The following is a 16,645-nucleotide window of genomic DNA, read 5'->3' on the forward strand; positions in this document are numbered from 1 at the left end:
CATATTCCCCCTGAAGGTACAAAGTACGTCCATGTTTGTTTTTAATGTAACAAGACTAATTATATAGTTATTACTGAAAACATTGCATCCAGGCAATAGAGGTACAACTTGAAGTGTTTTCATGTGTTAATGACAAATTTTAGTCCCTTAATGGAAAAGCTGAAATCACTATAGATATTTGGCATATTTTTTGTTGCTACTTTGTCTGCTGAAGTCAAGAGAAATTGCTGGATTATTTTTACTTTCTGCTTGTTTACATGTGGCATAGAGAGATTCGAAACATTTTCACCTGCTGACAATGGATGATTCAGTACAAGAGAGGAGCAATTACCTAAATGTGTCATCCAAGCATTTCCAACCAGTGTGACATGTAGTTTTTGTAGGAAAGCAAAAGGGGAAAAGTGTGTGAGAAATGTAAAAATACAAAAGCTGAAATATAAGTAATACATGCCTTGGTTTGCAGCAGTAAATTGAATGTTTAATAAGCAGAGGTCAATGATACAGCAGATAACATCTTGGCTATTTGTGGTTTTACTGCCTGTGTCACAACAAGAAATGTTGTTTTAGAGAACAGATGCATGAACTGTGGAAAGCTTTGCTAATGAGCATGTATTTGTAGATGTGTGCAGGAAAACACAGCAAGCTGTAAGTGATTTGATGTACCCACTTGCTGATTTGCCCCAATCAAACAAGTCACTGCCTGTGTGCCATGTATCCTCTTTGGTGGAAGTGGTAGGACATGCACATACAGAGCCTTTCTCTCATTTCTGCTGGAGGCTGCTGTCCTTTACAGGGTTAGCTGTATTCTGCAGGTGTCTTAAGTTCATTTAATTTTTACATGCATATGGCTAATACATGATTTACCTTATCAGGTCATACACACATATATATATATGTAAGAAGGCAATGAACTGTTTTTTTTAGTTTTGGAAACTAGAAACTAATTTTATGTTATATTGTTCCAGCTTTTTGTCATTTTTTCATATTAAAATCAGTTTAATTTTAATATGCAAAAAGGCCAAAAATTTCCATTTGCCAGCAAAGAGCTACTGTTCAGCTGCATCTATCAGCAAAACACAAGTTTAAAATTATATACTGCATGCAGATGATTGATGAGGGAGTTTGTGTCATCAGTACAGGATGGGTCATACATTGCTGCAGTAGTGCAATGTAGCATGCAGCAAAATACTGGCAATGTTATGGCAGGTTTCAGGGTACATTACCTTCTGCTGTGTCCAGCAATTTATGAAGTTCAAATATGGATGTCTACTTGTATTTCTAACACTAGGGAAGAAAAGGAGATTTAAAGCAAAAATGCCCATGTTCTCTGCCAGTATGGCAGTTATCTGTATTACCGGAAGGTTAAAGAAAAGTTAAAAACTATTTCCACACATTGGGGTGTGTTTGGGGTGACTTAGGCAGTTTTGCAGCATATTTTACTATCAGAACTGCTGCTAGACAGTGTCCAGACCTAGAATTAAAAAAAATATATATATATTTTTAAGGTTAAGAAAAATTTCAATGTTTCTCCAGTTTTTGTACCTTAATCTGGTTCCATTTATTACAGTCAGTCCTGGGCACTTGCATGTTGCTCTGGATTCTAAGCCATAAGCCCTAATGGGCTGTATTCTTGTCTTTTTTTAAATTGAATGAAAGTGTTAAGTACTAATATTAATTTTTTTTTGGTGTTTCCTTTGAAGGCATTTGAAGATTGAAAGTTGAGGCCCATTTCACCAAGCTCAGTGTTATTCTGGGTTTAACATTGCTGTTTTACAAAAAATGGACCTGTGAACTGTGAAAAGGGAATTCAGTTATAAAAAGAGTAAAAGAAAGCAGATTGGGAGTGGCCAATACAGAAGTCTAGTTGTTGAGTTCTATGGCAGACTCAAAAAAAATAAGGGAGAATAAATCTGGGGAGAGTCTCTGTCAACAATTGATTCTGTAAGTGAAATACTTGATAAAAAATTCTAAAATTTTACTTTAGGCCTCTATATATTTTAAGATCAAACCAAATCAAACTAAACCCCACTTCTTGCATTCTGTTGGGACAGAAATGCCACCATCATCTTATCAGTGAAGCACCTTGTCTGCCTAGAGTTATCCCATGGGAACACTTCTGTTTGACAGATGAGATAAATCTGATTTGGTTCCATAAATTTATATTTCTTCAGAGAAATACCACACTTTGTAACTAAATAGAATATTTTTCCATATGATTTTTTAAATAGTATTTGATTTAGGATTGTACTGGTTTTTTTTATAATTCCTGTTTTTTCAGATGTGTGTCAGAGTCCCCAGATATACTTTCTTATTTCTAGTGAGTGTTACTTGAGTACATTTACAGGGCGGGGAGGAGTGGAGAGAACCATTCATTACAGTCAGCTGGCAGGGAGGGAAAAAAGCTTGTTTCTAAATATAATGTAAATTAATCCCACTGCACAGGATGTATTAGGCATATATAATTCCTGTCTGAAGACATCTGTGTTTGAAAAATGAAGAGCAAATATGCACAGCTGGTGACCTGGTGAATGGTGGCATGGCACAAGTATATAAAAAGTAAAATTTTGTTTCTAATGAACTGGCACTTGGAGAAAGGGAAGCACTGGCAAACTAATGCAGGAATGATGTCAGATCTTTCTTGGCTGTATAGAGCAAAAGAAATGTCTCAGGACTGTGGGGTAGGTCCAGAAATAATTTCTGCTCTATGAAGTGGCTGTTAGTATGGTGTCTTTCAGCTACAAACTCCCTAATTTCAGCTGTAATGGGAGATGAAAATTGGTGCTAATGGGTAGGAATTTTTAAAAATCAAGAATGCAAGATAACTTCAATTTCCAAACAAAAGATAAAGTCTGTCTTCCAACTACTAGTAATTACACCAACTTTTAAAATTTTGCTCTCTGTTAAGTGTCATTCATTTTAAATTTTATATATCTCTCATTTTTTCCTCAATAAGCAAGCCAGGGAAAACCAGCTACCCAGTAATTCAGTAAAATTAAAATTGTTCAGTTGTTTCTATAGGCTGCATAGATCTCTGCATATGCACTATACTGCAATATGGCACAGCAACTAATTTATTTTAAAAGTTTTATCTGAAAATCTTGAGTGAACAACTAGCAAAGTACTGGATGCAGAAAAAATAATTTTGCATAGGAATGCTGAACCATATCTGCATTGCTTTCTGGTCTGGTAGCCTTTTGTATAAGGGTGGATATAAGTGTGAAGGCAGGAGAGAATAAGATTCTGAACAGCACAGAAGGTCGTCAGGTTGAGTGTGGAAGGTGGGAAGTTGCTCCTGTCAGCTGTTGATGGTGGAGAAGCTTACAGCCCAGGCCAAGTGCTGGAGTTGCTCTAAAATGTTTTTTTCACAGCCTCACAAGTGCAGAACTGTCATTCTCCTCCAAGATCTCCCCTTGGCATGCCAAGAGAGATGACAGGGGTCCTACAGGTTCCTCCTAAAATAACCTTGTTAGGGACTAGGGCTGGCTTTCTAAATGAGGCATCTGTGATGTGAGAAAACACATCTTTGTGATCTTATGTCCTTAATGGCACCAACATACCTGCCCATGAATTGCAGGTGCTTGTGGGCAGACAGACAAAAAAGGCATTTGAAGAGTCATGTCTGCACTTACACAGGGAGGCTACCAGCAAAAGTGACTGCAGGCTCTCTGCAAACAAAGAAGTACAAAGAGGCTGACAGAAGTGTTATTTAAAAACAAATCTTAAAACTTGTTTGTTTCCTGTGTTAAGACTGCTATTTGCAGTTAGATTCAGCACAGTGGTCAGGGTTGCTCATGTAAATCACCCTGTTGCTTGACACAGTCCTCTCATTACAATACAGGTTCAAAATAGCTCTTTTTGATTGCTTTATAAAACAAAGGGACAATGGCTACTCCTCTAGTGCCAAGGATGGTGAAGAATAGACAGACTATCTGCTCAGAAAGATTATTTGCTTCACCTGCATTCAGGCCTTGCAGTGTTTCACTGACTACATCAGATTTCCTCTCTCAGGGAGACTGGCATGAAGCCTTGTGGCCACCTTACACCTATCACTAGATATGATCCTTTGTTGGCAAAGGAGATTCGGGATCCCAGACTTTGCTAATGATTTCACATATGTTGATGATGTAGGCATCCAATATTTTTACCTCTTCTATATCTGTTCCTTGTATTTCCTTTCTCTGTAGAATTGGTCAAAACATTGGTCCCTATATCATGTGGAACTCTCATGGAGATCATGTAAAATCCTTGGTTTAAAAAATTTGGTTACATTTTTGTACTAAGGCTGGTCCCTTAGGCACTGTGATTCAGAAAGTTACTTTGAAAAGACTTTGTATTCCTGTTATGGTTGGAACAGTACATCTAGACTTTTTTTAAAGTTTTCAATTTCCTTGCTTAGGTTTGAACGATAATGCTAAAATTTACTGTCATATTTTTCTGACATGGGAACAATCCATGATTCTGAAGTTGCAGATGCAATATTCTCTAAACTTTTTCCTCCAAAGGAACTTGAAGAGTTTCAGCTTCTTTGAGGAGATTGGTTTTAAAATAGAGGCCAGGAATTCAGGCAAGTCAAGTGTACTTAAGTAAAATAAGTGGGTTCAGTTGTTTTCCTGATTGGCTGAAATGGTCTTGATGGCTGTTGAAGCACCATAGTTTATCAAAAGGGAGAAAATGATCCTGTCTAGAAATTCTTTCCATTTAGTGGGATAGCAAATACAAAAGGTGAGGCAGGAAAAAGTGGCAGGGGATATGAAGAACTGGAAGACTACCAGCGCAATGCTTTTTTACCTTCCTTCAAATAAACATATCTGAAAGAAATACAAATGGGAATACAAAACCATTAGCAGGATGCAGTTGCTTGAGAATCTCCCTACAGACAGTAAACATATCAAATACTAAGGACAAAAAACTAAAAAAAAAAAGTCACGGTGGAAATATATTAATGGTAATTTTACATAGTGATTTTGACAGAAAAATAACATCATATCCCACAAGCTATCCTTGCTGTAAGTACAATTTAAAATTCCTCATATATGTTTTCTACCTTTGCTCCACCTTCAGAGCAAGTCAGAGTAGCAGATGCCAGTGGATTATGCAGGCAGGTTGTGGCCTTGGACTGATTCTAAGTGGTGCTGCAACCAAAGCCAGTGACATACCTGTTCCTGCAAGGAAATTTTTGTTCACATTCTGAGACTAAGCTGCTATGAACTAGCTCCTTCCATAAAATCTTTCCTACCTTGTAACTATACATTGCTGGGAACAAAAACCATGCAGACAAGTATCACACTTTAACTGAAAGGACTTCCAATATAATTTAAATCTATGCTGAAACACTCTGCAGGGAACTACCCCAAGCTGGGAAAATTCCTGCTTTGTGTAGTTCATTTGACCTGATAAATCTCTTACATAATTACACTTCTGAATCAGTTAAGATGAAAGTAGGTATGTGTGAATGAGAGTTCTAAGGATAGGAGTGAGAAACATCTTAAAATTAGGGAGTTCACCTGTTTTATGAAGGGAAAGGAAGGTTTGGCATACAGCAAACCTTGTTCCAAGGTAGTTCATTTGCAGCAGAAACTTCATTTGGATATAAAACTTTTGGTTGCACATATGCACAAACTGAAATTGAAAGAAATATACTAAAATGACATTTTCCCACTATTTTTAACTGGACTGCAATTGTTATTTTATCACTGAATTTTGAAGTTGGTAGCAAAAATGTTAGAAAAGGTGGATTTGGTTTCAGGAAGTTTACTTTTTGTTTTAGTTTTATGGTCTTCTTTCATCTATAAAGGTTATTCCATCAGTCTCGTGGCTGCACTTCTTCAAACTAATATAAAAAGAATTATAAAGAACTGCAAGAATTTATGCATGCTTGGGTTTGGCTGACATGAGAGGTCCCTTCCAGCCTGAACCATTTGTGATTCTGTGATAAATTTACACATTTCTTAAAGCTGTGTAAGCCAAAATGTATCTTGATATATCCGTATTCTTTCTGGAAATGCATAGGTAAGCCCATATATTAATCAGAAAAGTATTTGATAGCTACCTGTCATGGGTGCCAAAAATGTTCCAATTAACCACTTTTTTTGAGAGTGGTTTGTCAGAGTAAATTCTGTGAAAAACACCTTCCTCAAAATACTCTGAAAAACAATAAATAGTATTGGAGAGTTGGGAATTTAATCACTCTGGTGTTTCAACATGAGAATTTTTCCCATTCATCATGCTCACAGAAACTGTAACTTCTTCAGTTAGTTTTTAATGAACTATTTTAACGCTAAAGCCTAGTTTCTAATTTTTTCATAATGAAGGCTGCCAGCTCCTTCCCTGTGACAATGCAAGGAGTGTGGGTGGGGTACACAGAGACTCTCTGCTAGGAAGGATGGCTGGATTCCTGGAACCCTGCTCTGGAGGGAAGTGAGCAAGCAGAGGATGGCAGGTTGTGAGGAGGAGGATTTTGCTGGAGTGTGGACTTTGTTTTGATTCAGTTGTGTGCTGATTTAAGTTAACAAAAATGTAAGACGGATGTTGTGCCCAGGTAATGGATTGAGTTCCATGAATTAATCAATAAAGAGAAGTAATTTTTTTTTCTTTGGATGACTGCATGACAAATGCATTTCTTCAGTTAACTGTCTCTGGTTTCCATGGTGATCCTACTTCTGCTTGTTAAAGGTATTTTTAAGACTCTTTCACATTATTTGAAGTATTGCTAAAAGCTAGTACTTCAGGACTATCTCAGCTGTTGATGCCTGCATCAACATACTGTGTCTGGCAGAGAAATTCAAGGAGTATAAATTGGAAGAAGAGCAAAAGTAATTTTTGCTACTCTGAATCAGACTAATGGACTCTGATAATATTTCATGGTCAGAGAATGTTACTGTTTTCAGATTCTGTGAACTTGAACCACAATAAAGACTAGAAGGACTTCTGGACAGCACTCTGTGGTGAACCATTGTATTTATTTCCTCAGTGTACTTCTGTACAATTTAATGTACAGTGTGGCTGCTTATCTATGATGTTTCTGAATTTAAAAAAAGTAAGGAAACAACCATGGTATACAGTACATGAAGATTTATTGAATGTTGACAGTTATGATAATAACAGGATAAAATGAACTCTGACTTGGCAGGCTTTAAACATGTTTCTAATGTGAAAAGAGCTGCTTCTTTTGTAGTGGTTACCTCTAATATTTTACATTTCTTTTTACTTGGAGAAATGGTCAAAGGCACAGATGAGCTCCTTATGGGGAGCAGCTGAGGTCACTTAGTTTGTTTGGCTTGGAGAGGAGAAGGTGGATGGGTGACCTAATTTCAGTCTAGCTTTCCTCAAGGGGGGCAGCAGAATGGGAGGTGCTGATCTTTCTCTGGTGACCAGCAATGGGACATGAGGAAATGCAATCCAGCTGCACCAGGGGAAGCTCAGATGGGACATTAGGAAAGAGTTCTTCACTGAGAGGGTGATTGGTCACTGGAACAGGCTCTCCAGAGAAGTGATCAAAGCACCAACCCTGACAGGGTTCAGGGAATGTCTGGATGATGCTCTTAGTCTTGAGTCTGTAGTCTTGAAGGAGTCCATGAACCTCACTGGGCCCCTTCCAACTTCAGCTATTGTATTATAAGCTTGATTTTTAAGTCCTGCTCAGTCAGTCTGTGTACTGAGAGGGTTGTCAGATAATGTCATATTGTAAGGGTTTTATGTAGACACAGCTCACTCTCTGAAAAGACCAAAGATATACTTTTCCTTTTGAAATTAAAAACACTTTATCTTTCTGCATTAATGGTGGAACTTGGCAATATGGGATATGCTTTGTGACGTGATCATTTAAAAATGACACTCATGTTCCTGACAGCATTACAGGAAATCACAAGATATTGCATTTTCCAGCTGCTTGTTCACTCCAATTTTTCTGGGATGCCTCCCACCTAACCAGCTACAAACCCTATGGGAAGTTTGGATCCAAGGTTATGTAGTAATAGACAAGTTATCCAGCAGAAACCCTTCTGAAACTAACCTATGGTAGAAAACGACACTGAGGATGTGCAACAGCCCAGTACAGTTGTAACCTATGGAGAATAAATTTTTCCCAGGTTCATCAGTGAATGACTAATACATGGAGAGTGGAAAAGAGCCCCTAGACATTGTGAAAGGATTCAGAGCATAGCTGCTATTCAGAGCACAATTGCTTGTTGAATTGCCTTGTTGCCTAGAACAGTGTTATCTTCTTCCATGGAAAGGAGTTACTGGGGAAAATTGAGGAACAGTGAAATGGGAAATGTTTGCAGTTTGTTCCAAATATTCCTATATTTAATGCCATGCAAAGTTTCTGGTGTAATTTTTTTCCTCTGCTTTGGGATACATGAAGGGAAATATTTGACTTGAAGGCATCAGCACAAAGATCTAACAGTCTATACTAAAACTGATCTGGTTCATTAGAGCAGTTTATTAATATATAAATCATAGTTGCAAATAAAAAAATAATGTTTCCCTGAGGGATATTCCCTGACTAATTTTCCAGTGTCCCAAGTAGACACTTCTGTCTGCTTATCCTTTTTCTGCCTTTCAGGCTGGTTTTATTTTATCTGTTTAAAGAGTTCCTCCTCGTCTTCGAACCAATATTATTTTTTTACACTTCATTCTTTCCATTTAGGATCAGTCAGAACCAGAGCTAATTTCATTTTCTTTTGACTCTCTGATGTATAAATGACAATATGACATAATTTGTAGAAGTAATTCAACAGCTGAGAATATGGAGTCTTGAATGAAGCTCCTCTGCAGGACCTCAAAGAGTAGCTCAGTATTTCTCTAGAGGCTTCTGAAGTATCAATGAAAACACTTCTGATTTCTTTTAGTTTTCCATTCTTCATTTATTAATTCTAATGAAGGTGAAACTTGCTTGGGAATTAATGCTGTAAAATCAGTGCAATTGAAACTAGATGAAAGATATGAATTAATTCAAAACCAACAAAAACACACAAAAAAATCCTGTTTTCTCCCCTCTCCATGGCATTATAAAAATATATTATTACTGTTAGAAGTACTTTCAAATAGCTGGAGAGTTGGAGATGTTTTTGAAAGCAAGTGGTTTGATTGACTACCTCCTAGCAACTTAGAAAGCTTTAAATACAACTGATTGAATACTGCCTGAGGAATACATTATCGAGCCCAAAGCACCTGCCAAAACCAGGTGATGATTCCTTTCTTTAAAATACATCACATAGTAGAGACGTAACTCAATATTTTGTCAGTATCAGGAATGTGCATAAGACACATGATACAATATATAGAAAATTGAATCCCAAATGACACTCAGGTACTGCAGACTAAAATAGGAAGTCTGTGAGGTAGATTTTAAAATAAATACTGCATACTTCTGTTAAAACAGTGCTGTTTTATCAAGAATCAGAACTAGGCTTTTTGCTAGTTCTTGGTACTTGCTGATTGGTGTACACATTGTCTGTGCGAACAAGAATATGATCTTGCTGGTATTTTACATGGATTGCCATAGGAAAACTCACATAAAAGCTTGGGGGGTTTTACAGACTGGAGGAGAAATCAAGGCAAAGAATGATAATGTCAGCTGAGAGAAGTGTTGGGGAACTGCAGCTGCTTTTTCATATCTCAATCAGCAGCTTAAGATGCTGTTTTCTCTCATTATGTCTATTTGTAGGTAACCTACAAAAATGCTAACAAATCTGCCATATAAATCAATTACACTTCAGCTCAAAAGAACTTCTGGTAAGTGTCAACAATATAGAGTATCCACAACATGGCCGTTGATATAGTCTGCAGTAAGAACAATTTAATTTTGCTTGGAGATGGCAGCTAAAGTCTACTTTGCATGCTGTCCAGCTGCAGAGAGTAAATGGATTTGTCTTGTCGAGCAGTATTTGTATGCTGGTAGCTATGCTTTGACTGATCTGGTGGTACTGCACTGTACAGCTTTGGGAAAAATAAAATAAAGGAGAAAAATAACATTTGTGAAGTCAGGGCTGGAAAGCTGGGACCAGGTTACGTGATATTACATGAGTGTGCCACACTCAGCTTGCTAGCAGAGATCCTTCTCTCCATAGATCAGAGGGCTGGAGCACTTGATCTAGACAGGCTAAAGAAGTTGGGGTTGTTAAGCCTGGAGAAGAAAAGGCTCCAGGGAGATCTCACTGCAGCCTTCCAGTACTTGAAGGGGGCTACAAGAGAGCTGGCTGGATTTTTTTACAAGGGCATGTAGGGTTAGGACAGGGGGAAATGTCTCTAAGCTGAAAGAGGGCAGGTTTAGATTAGATTTTAGCAAGAAACTTTTTACTGTGAGGGTGGTGAGACACTGGAAAAGGTTGCCCACAGACATTGTGGATGCCTCATCCCTGGATGTGTTCAAGGCCAGATTAAATGGGACTTAGAGCAACCTGGTCTAGTGGAAGTTGTCCCTACCCATTGCAGAGGGGTTGGAACGAGATGATCTTTAAGGTCCCTTCCAACCCAAACTATTCTATAATTCTGCAATCTTTCTAAAAACAGATTTTTAAAGGAGAGTGAAAATCCTGTGAGTTTTATAGTATCTTCATATGCATTAGAAAGGGCCCATGCTGTAAGAACAGATCACTAATTTACTCTTGTGCTGTTGCTGTGTAAGATAGAATCATAGGGAAATTTGTGATGGAGAACTTGTATCTGTCACATGACATTTCTTTCTGAGCTTTGGATGGAATGCAATGATAAAGGAAAAATATTGTCATAGCTAATTCTTTTTCTTTCTGTACTTCTGTTTCACTGCTATCCATCCACCCTATTTGAAACAAATGTGTAGAGTTTGAACACCCAAATCAGCAGGTTGCACTCTGTGTATACTTCTGTGAAGTTACGTGCCCCAAGTTTTTTTTTTTTTTTCCTGTTCTGCTTGTCCCATTCATCTCTTTCATTTTGTTATTATGTATGTAGAGTATGTCTTGAGGGAGGGGGAAAGTTAGGCTTCTTCTGGATATGGTTTTACACAGGCCTGTCTGTGCCATTGAAGTGGTCGGTGAAAAGAAAAGCAAGCTGCTGTGATCCACTTACAAACAGATTAAAACATACTTATATTTATATTTTAATTGTGTCTGTATTTACTTACTGTATTTTTATCTTTAAAAAAAAATTCTGTACTATTTATTAAAATATGAACACTTTAGCCAGTTTCTGTATTTGAATTCTCAAGATGGACCATTTGATACAGTAATCAACATAAGTATCTAAAAATATGGTTTGGATAGTTTTCCTTGGCATTTGCCTCTGAAATCCCCTAATTCATACCAGAAGCTGGGAAGGGATAGCTGAGGTGTAATTGTTTTCAGCCTTCTGATTCATAAAGCCACTAGCCCTTACAGACTTCCTAATTTGAGCAGCATCATGATCCAAAGCAGTGATACCTGACAAACTCCAAACAATTATTTTCATTTGCAGTACTAGGGAACATGCAAATTTTAAAGACTGGGCCTGGGGTTAGTTCTTTGTTTGTCAGTTTTCCTTGTTTTATGCTTCCTGTCTCTACTCACAGGTAACATCATGGTGCTGTGGTCAACTTGCAGAACGTCGCTTCTTAAATCTGTAACAAACCGGTTCATTAAGAACTTGGCCTGCTCGGGGATCTGTGCCAGCCTAGTCTGTGTGCCTTTTGACATTGCTCTTAGTGCCAGTCCACACTGCTGCTGGTGGATCTATACAATGCTCTTCTGCAGAATTGCCAAGTTTCTGCACAAAGTCTTCTGCTCAGTGACCATCCTTAGTTTTCCAGCCATTGCTCTTGACAGGTAATGGGGAAAATTTACCATGATCCTGGATTTTTCTTTCTTTCTTTCACCCTTTGTCTTGATAAACGTGGTATCACTATCTGTAATGCTCACCAATGTTGCCACTGGAACAGCATATCATTTGCTCTTCTCCAAGAAAACTTGTGATATGCTTCACCAAAGGCAACTCCTACCACTTATAATGATAAGTGTGAAAAGTTAGGTCTGTCACAAAAACTCTGTGAGCTTAAAAGTCCACAGCAGTACTCCAGTAGTACGAAAACAATCAATGTCTGAAATTTGAAGTGCATGTCAGAGATGCACTTTTTTTTTTAAATTTTTTTTTAAAATGCACATAGCATGTTCAGTGTTCAGCAGTGCTTTTGCTCAGGGCTTGCCAGCCACAGTTTGTGCAAAGCAAAACACCTTGCACTTCCAATAGATGGATACATGTAATTTGTCATCCACAGCTGTTTCAAATTATCCAGAAAAAAATCTGTTATAGACCCACTTTTAAAACGATGAGTCTGGCCTTTGAATGTCTTTTGAAATTTTGAGTGTGTGCAATGTGCTGTCTAGATAACAAATAAGTAAATGGTGAAATCTTCAAAATAATATTTGTATGCATCAGCCAAAGTGATGTGTATTGAAAGAAATTTCCACCACCAAAATATTCAGTTTTTTTCTACAGACAGACCTGCAAAGGCAGACCTTTGGGTGGCTCTTTGTGTAGATTTTTTTTCCTTTCATAAACAGCAAGTCAGTTGGCAACCCAGATAGGGATTTGGAGTGTTATGCTCAGATGGCTCCTGAGAAGTTTCTCATAAGTAGTATGTGCACAAAAATAATTATAATTTTTTTTTTTTTTTTTTTTTTTTTTTTTTTTTTTTTTTTGACAGATACTACTCTGTTTTATACCCTCTGGAAAGAAAAATATCTGATGCAAAATCCCGAGACCTGGTTATCTATATCTGGGCCCATGCAATAGTGGCCAGCATTCCAGTATTTGCTGTGACCAATGTGTCTGATATTTATGCCATGTCTACTTGCTCTGCATCTTGGAGTTACTCCCTTGGCCACCTGATATATGTCATCATCTATAACATCACCACTGTGATTGTACCAGTGGCTGTGGTATTTCTCTTTATGATTCTTATTCGCAGAGCGCTGAGTGCCAGCCAGAAGAAAAAAGTCATCATAGCTGCATTAAGGACCCCTCAGAACACAGTTTCTATCCCATATGCCTCCCAGCGAGAAGCTGAGCTCCACATCATGCTGCTTTCCATGGTTATGATATTTATCTTCTGTAGTGTCCCCTATGTGACTTTGGTGATTTACCGCACCATACTCAATATTTCAGATATTTCAGTCTTCTTGCTCCTCACTGCTATTTGGTTGCCCAAGGTCTCTCTGCTGGCCAACCCTCTGTTATTTTTAACTGTTAACAAATCAGTACGGAAGTGCTTAGTGGGGACAATACTACAGCTGCACCGGAGGTTTAGCAGGAGAAACGTTGTCAGCTCGAGTGGTATTGCAGATGATAATCTGGAGCCCAGTGTCCATTCAGGAAGCCAGCTTCTGGAGATGTTTCACATTGGGCAACAACAAATCTTCAAGTTGACAGAAGATGAGGAGAATGAGACCAAATCCATTGGCTGTGGTGACTTTCAACAGAAAGAAATTCCTATCACCAATTTAGAGCTAGGACAGACTTCGGTTCACAGGTTTATACCACAGATGACTGCAGATTCTGCAGCTCAGGTGGCCCCAGCTGTGCCCACAGAAGCTGATACAATAAATGACAAGTATTCCATGCAGTTTGGTTTTGGACCCTTTGAGCTGCCTCCGCAGTGGCTCTCAGAAAACCGAAATAATAAGAAGCGACTCCTGCCTCCTTTGGGGAATACCCCTGAAGAACTAATTCAGACAAAACAGCCTAAGTGTAAAGCAGAAAGAAAAGTCAGCAGAAACAATAAAGTCAGTATTTTTCCCAAGGTGGATTCTTAGGAAAAGCAGGAGCTTTAAGTGACAGAGGAAGGTCACTTTCTATTACTTGTTTGATCCCATGGATCTTTATTATGTTGAAATTTGTTACAGCCTGATTTTTTGACAAATATAAGTTAAACGAACAAACAAAAGAAAAACATATATACAAGTGTTCCTTATTAATATGAAATACTTAATGGAAATAATACATCAATTATATATGGAAATTTGTAGTTTGATCTCTGAAATCCTTAAAATGGTACCTTGTTATTACTTTCAAAAGTAATGAATTTTGGAACTGTTTTTATGGCTGAATTATGGAAAAACGGCAGTCAGTTTTCTGGGAAACATTATGTTATATTAAAATGGATTGGGCATCAAAGTAACTGAACAGGAAAGGCTGTAGAGAGCAGAAGACATGCAGCATGGTAAGTCCTACTCTCCTGGATATAGACACAGCAAGACTGTGCCATTTCATTAATGAAGTAGGATGGACCATTAGCTGCATTTGTTTTCTGTTACACACATTTATTTGATCAGTGTTAAAACTTGCTGGATTTTTTTGCACAAATTAATTACCAAGCATGTGCCAAACACCTAAAGTATTTTAAAACCTAAACCACTGTTTTTTTGGCTTAAAACATCCACAAAGCTAAGAGTACCCAAATCATCATGTGTGTTAAACCTGAGAAAGACCTCTTGTTATAAAGAGTCCATATATATTCTTGTAGTTTTAAGTATAACCTGGATTGGAGACCATGCAAGGCAAATCCTGACTCCAATGAACAAATATGTATGTGCTAAGAATCCTGTGATAAAGGGCATATACAAATGTCCCTAAAGTGTAATGTATGTATTAAGTAACTAAGGGGTAAGCCTTGAAACAAACCTAGCTGCTGGTGCACTCTGCTGTTTTCTTTTGGGAGAGCTAGCAAATGAAAGAAATAGGTGTGAAATGCTAGTGGCCTTTCTCTGAGTGTGACAGTCTCAGTTTCTGAGTCTGTCTCTCACACAGACTCACAGAGAGCGTTCAGTGGCAACTGAACTGTTGGGTGAAGAAGCTGGCAACGGACCTAAAAAGGCAATGGTTTACTAATGCTGTTGCTTGATATTGCCAGAGGTAGAGAAGTTTTCCTTCTATCTTCACAGATACAGATACCAACCCTCCTGCTCCCCTTGCCTTGCAGAGCAGACCACCCAGCGTATGAACACAAGACTTTCAAATCTGGTGCCTAACTCCTGAGTGAGTCAGTCATGCCAACCCTGGTATCAGCTCAGCAGCCTTTCTGGGAGAGTTCAGGCATTGTGCTGCAGCTTGCCTCTCTATGTAATGACAGGCATATTTTCTCATTTATACTGAATGTGCTTTAAACTATATCTGTCTGTTAGATGACCTAAAACTACTGCAGCCCTGACATTTTAGTTCTTGTTCACTTTCAAGCAATCTTTCATCTGCACTCACTGTTGTCTCTGTGGGTAGTTTCTTAAAAGCACAATCTCATAACACCTGTTTGCTCCTTGTGGTTTCCCTGTCCTTCAGCCCTTTGGTGCATGCTGAACCTGTATCTGTGATTACTGTCTGTTTATGAAAGTAGTTTTCTTTGAAGCATACTTTAAAAGGGACAAGGTGAAGAATCTTGACAAGTTCACAGTAACCTACTAAATCCAACCAGTTAATCTTAAAAGTGAGAAAAAATTCTGCTAAAGCAGAATGTACCTTTTCTTCCTTTCACGTTTGAAGGAAGTCACCAGCTTCTGATGGCTCCAAGGTCGTGGATTTCTACAAGTCATTAAAAGCAAATGTTTTAATAAAAATGTATTTAAAGAAAAGTGTATACATTAGTGTGTAAAATATTTTTTCTCATTTTTTTTCTTTGGTTTCAGTGGATTTCACTTCTTGCTATTTTAGAAAAGATCTTCTCAGCTTGGGAGTGAGGAACAGTCTTTGAGGGGTCCAGAAGGGTGGTGGGAGCCTGAGCTGCCCTTCTTAGATACAGAGATGAGAAGATAGACATAGCTTGCCTGAACTCAGACAGAAGAAAGATTCCTTATGTTTTCCAGTGTCCAACAGGAAAAAAGACCCAAACAAGTCCTGTTATAACATTACTTTAAAGTTATACACAAGTGAGTTGTGGGGGATTTTTTCTTAGTCTTTTTGCTTCTTTGTTTGTGGTTGTTTTTAACCACCGCAGGTGTTGGTAAGGGAAATGTTTCTTTCTACCTTATTGAAGAACAAAAGTGAAATATAAAGCAAAGCAATGGGAATTTAAGAAGAAAAAACCTAGGGTAATCTGGCCAGTGCAAATGGATTTAAAGGTTAAATTTTACTACTGGAGAATAAATTTGGAGTTAGGAAAGTCAGAACCCATTATTCTAGCACTTAAGGGAGGAAAATAGAGCTCATGTTAAACAAATGAGGAAATAATTTTAAAAGGATGAAAAAACTACAAAGACAATGTCAATATCTTGTTCTGAGATATCCTTAAGAAATATTGTTAAATTCAAACAAACATCATGTAAACATTAAAAAAACCCCTAAACCCGAATGAAATGAAAAACCAAAACTGTCCTTTAGTGCTACTTAAAAAGGTATTTTGCTCTTCTCTGTAAGGAGAAAGTGGACTATTTTTAAAAGGAAGCATAAGAAATACCAAATGAGATCCATTTCCTGAATATTCATTTGTTAATGCAAACCAGGATTCCTCCATCAGCAGTTCTGCATCCCAAGGTTCCCTATAGCTAGGCATAGTACACTGGGATGGTGATTTACTCCAGAAACTCCTTGGCCAACACTACTTGACTATGCAGTATTGTAACTTCTTGGCCTTGGTTCTGTAACACTACACCCTCTACATTTTGCCTGGATCACTTCCTAAGCCACAAAGAAGGTCCTGAGACCT

The 16,645-nt window shown here is 37.9% G+C and overlaps 1 protein-coding gene across 1 annotated transcript in view; it reads left to right on the forward strand.

Annotated features, from left to right (window-relative positions):
* GPR176 (G protein-coupled receptor 176) overlaps positions 1-15,979 on the forward strand; it is a 33,009-nt gene extending 17,030 nt beyond the window's left edge. The window contains exons 2-3 of the mRNA XM_056492728.1: positions 11,528-11,780; positions 12,659-15,979. Of these exons, the coding sequence (XP_056348703.1) occupies positions 11,528-11,780; positions 12,659-13,766 (1,361 nt within the window). The 3' untranslated portion in view covers positions 13,767-15,979. The remainder of the gene's footprint in view (positions 1-11,527; positions 11,781-12,658) is intronic.
* Positions 15,980-16,645: the final 666 nt, after the last annotated feature.

The sequence above is a fragment of the Oenanthe melanoleuca genome, chromosome 5 (genome assembly GCF_029582105.1).
Source record: "Oenanthe melanoleuca isolate GR-GAL-2019-014 chromosome 5, OMel1.0, whole genome shotgun sequence".
Taxonomy (NCBI): Eukaryota; Metazoa; Chordata; class Aves; order Passeriformes; family Muscicapidae; genus Oenanthe; species Oenanthe melanoleuca.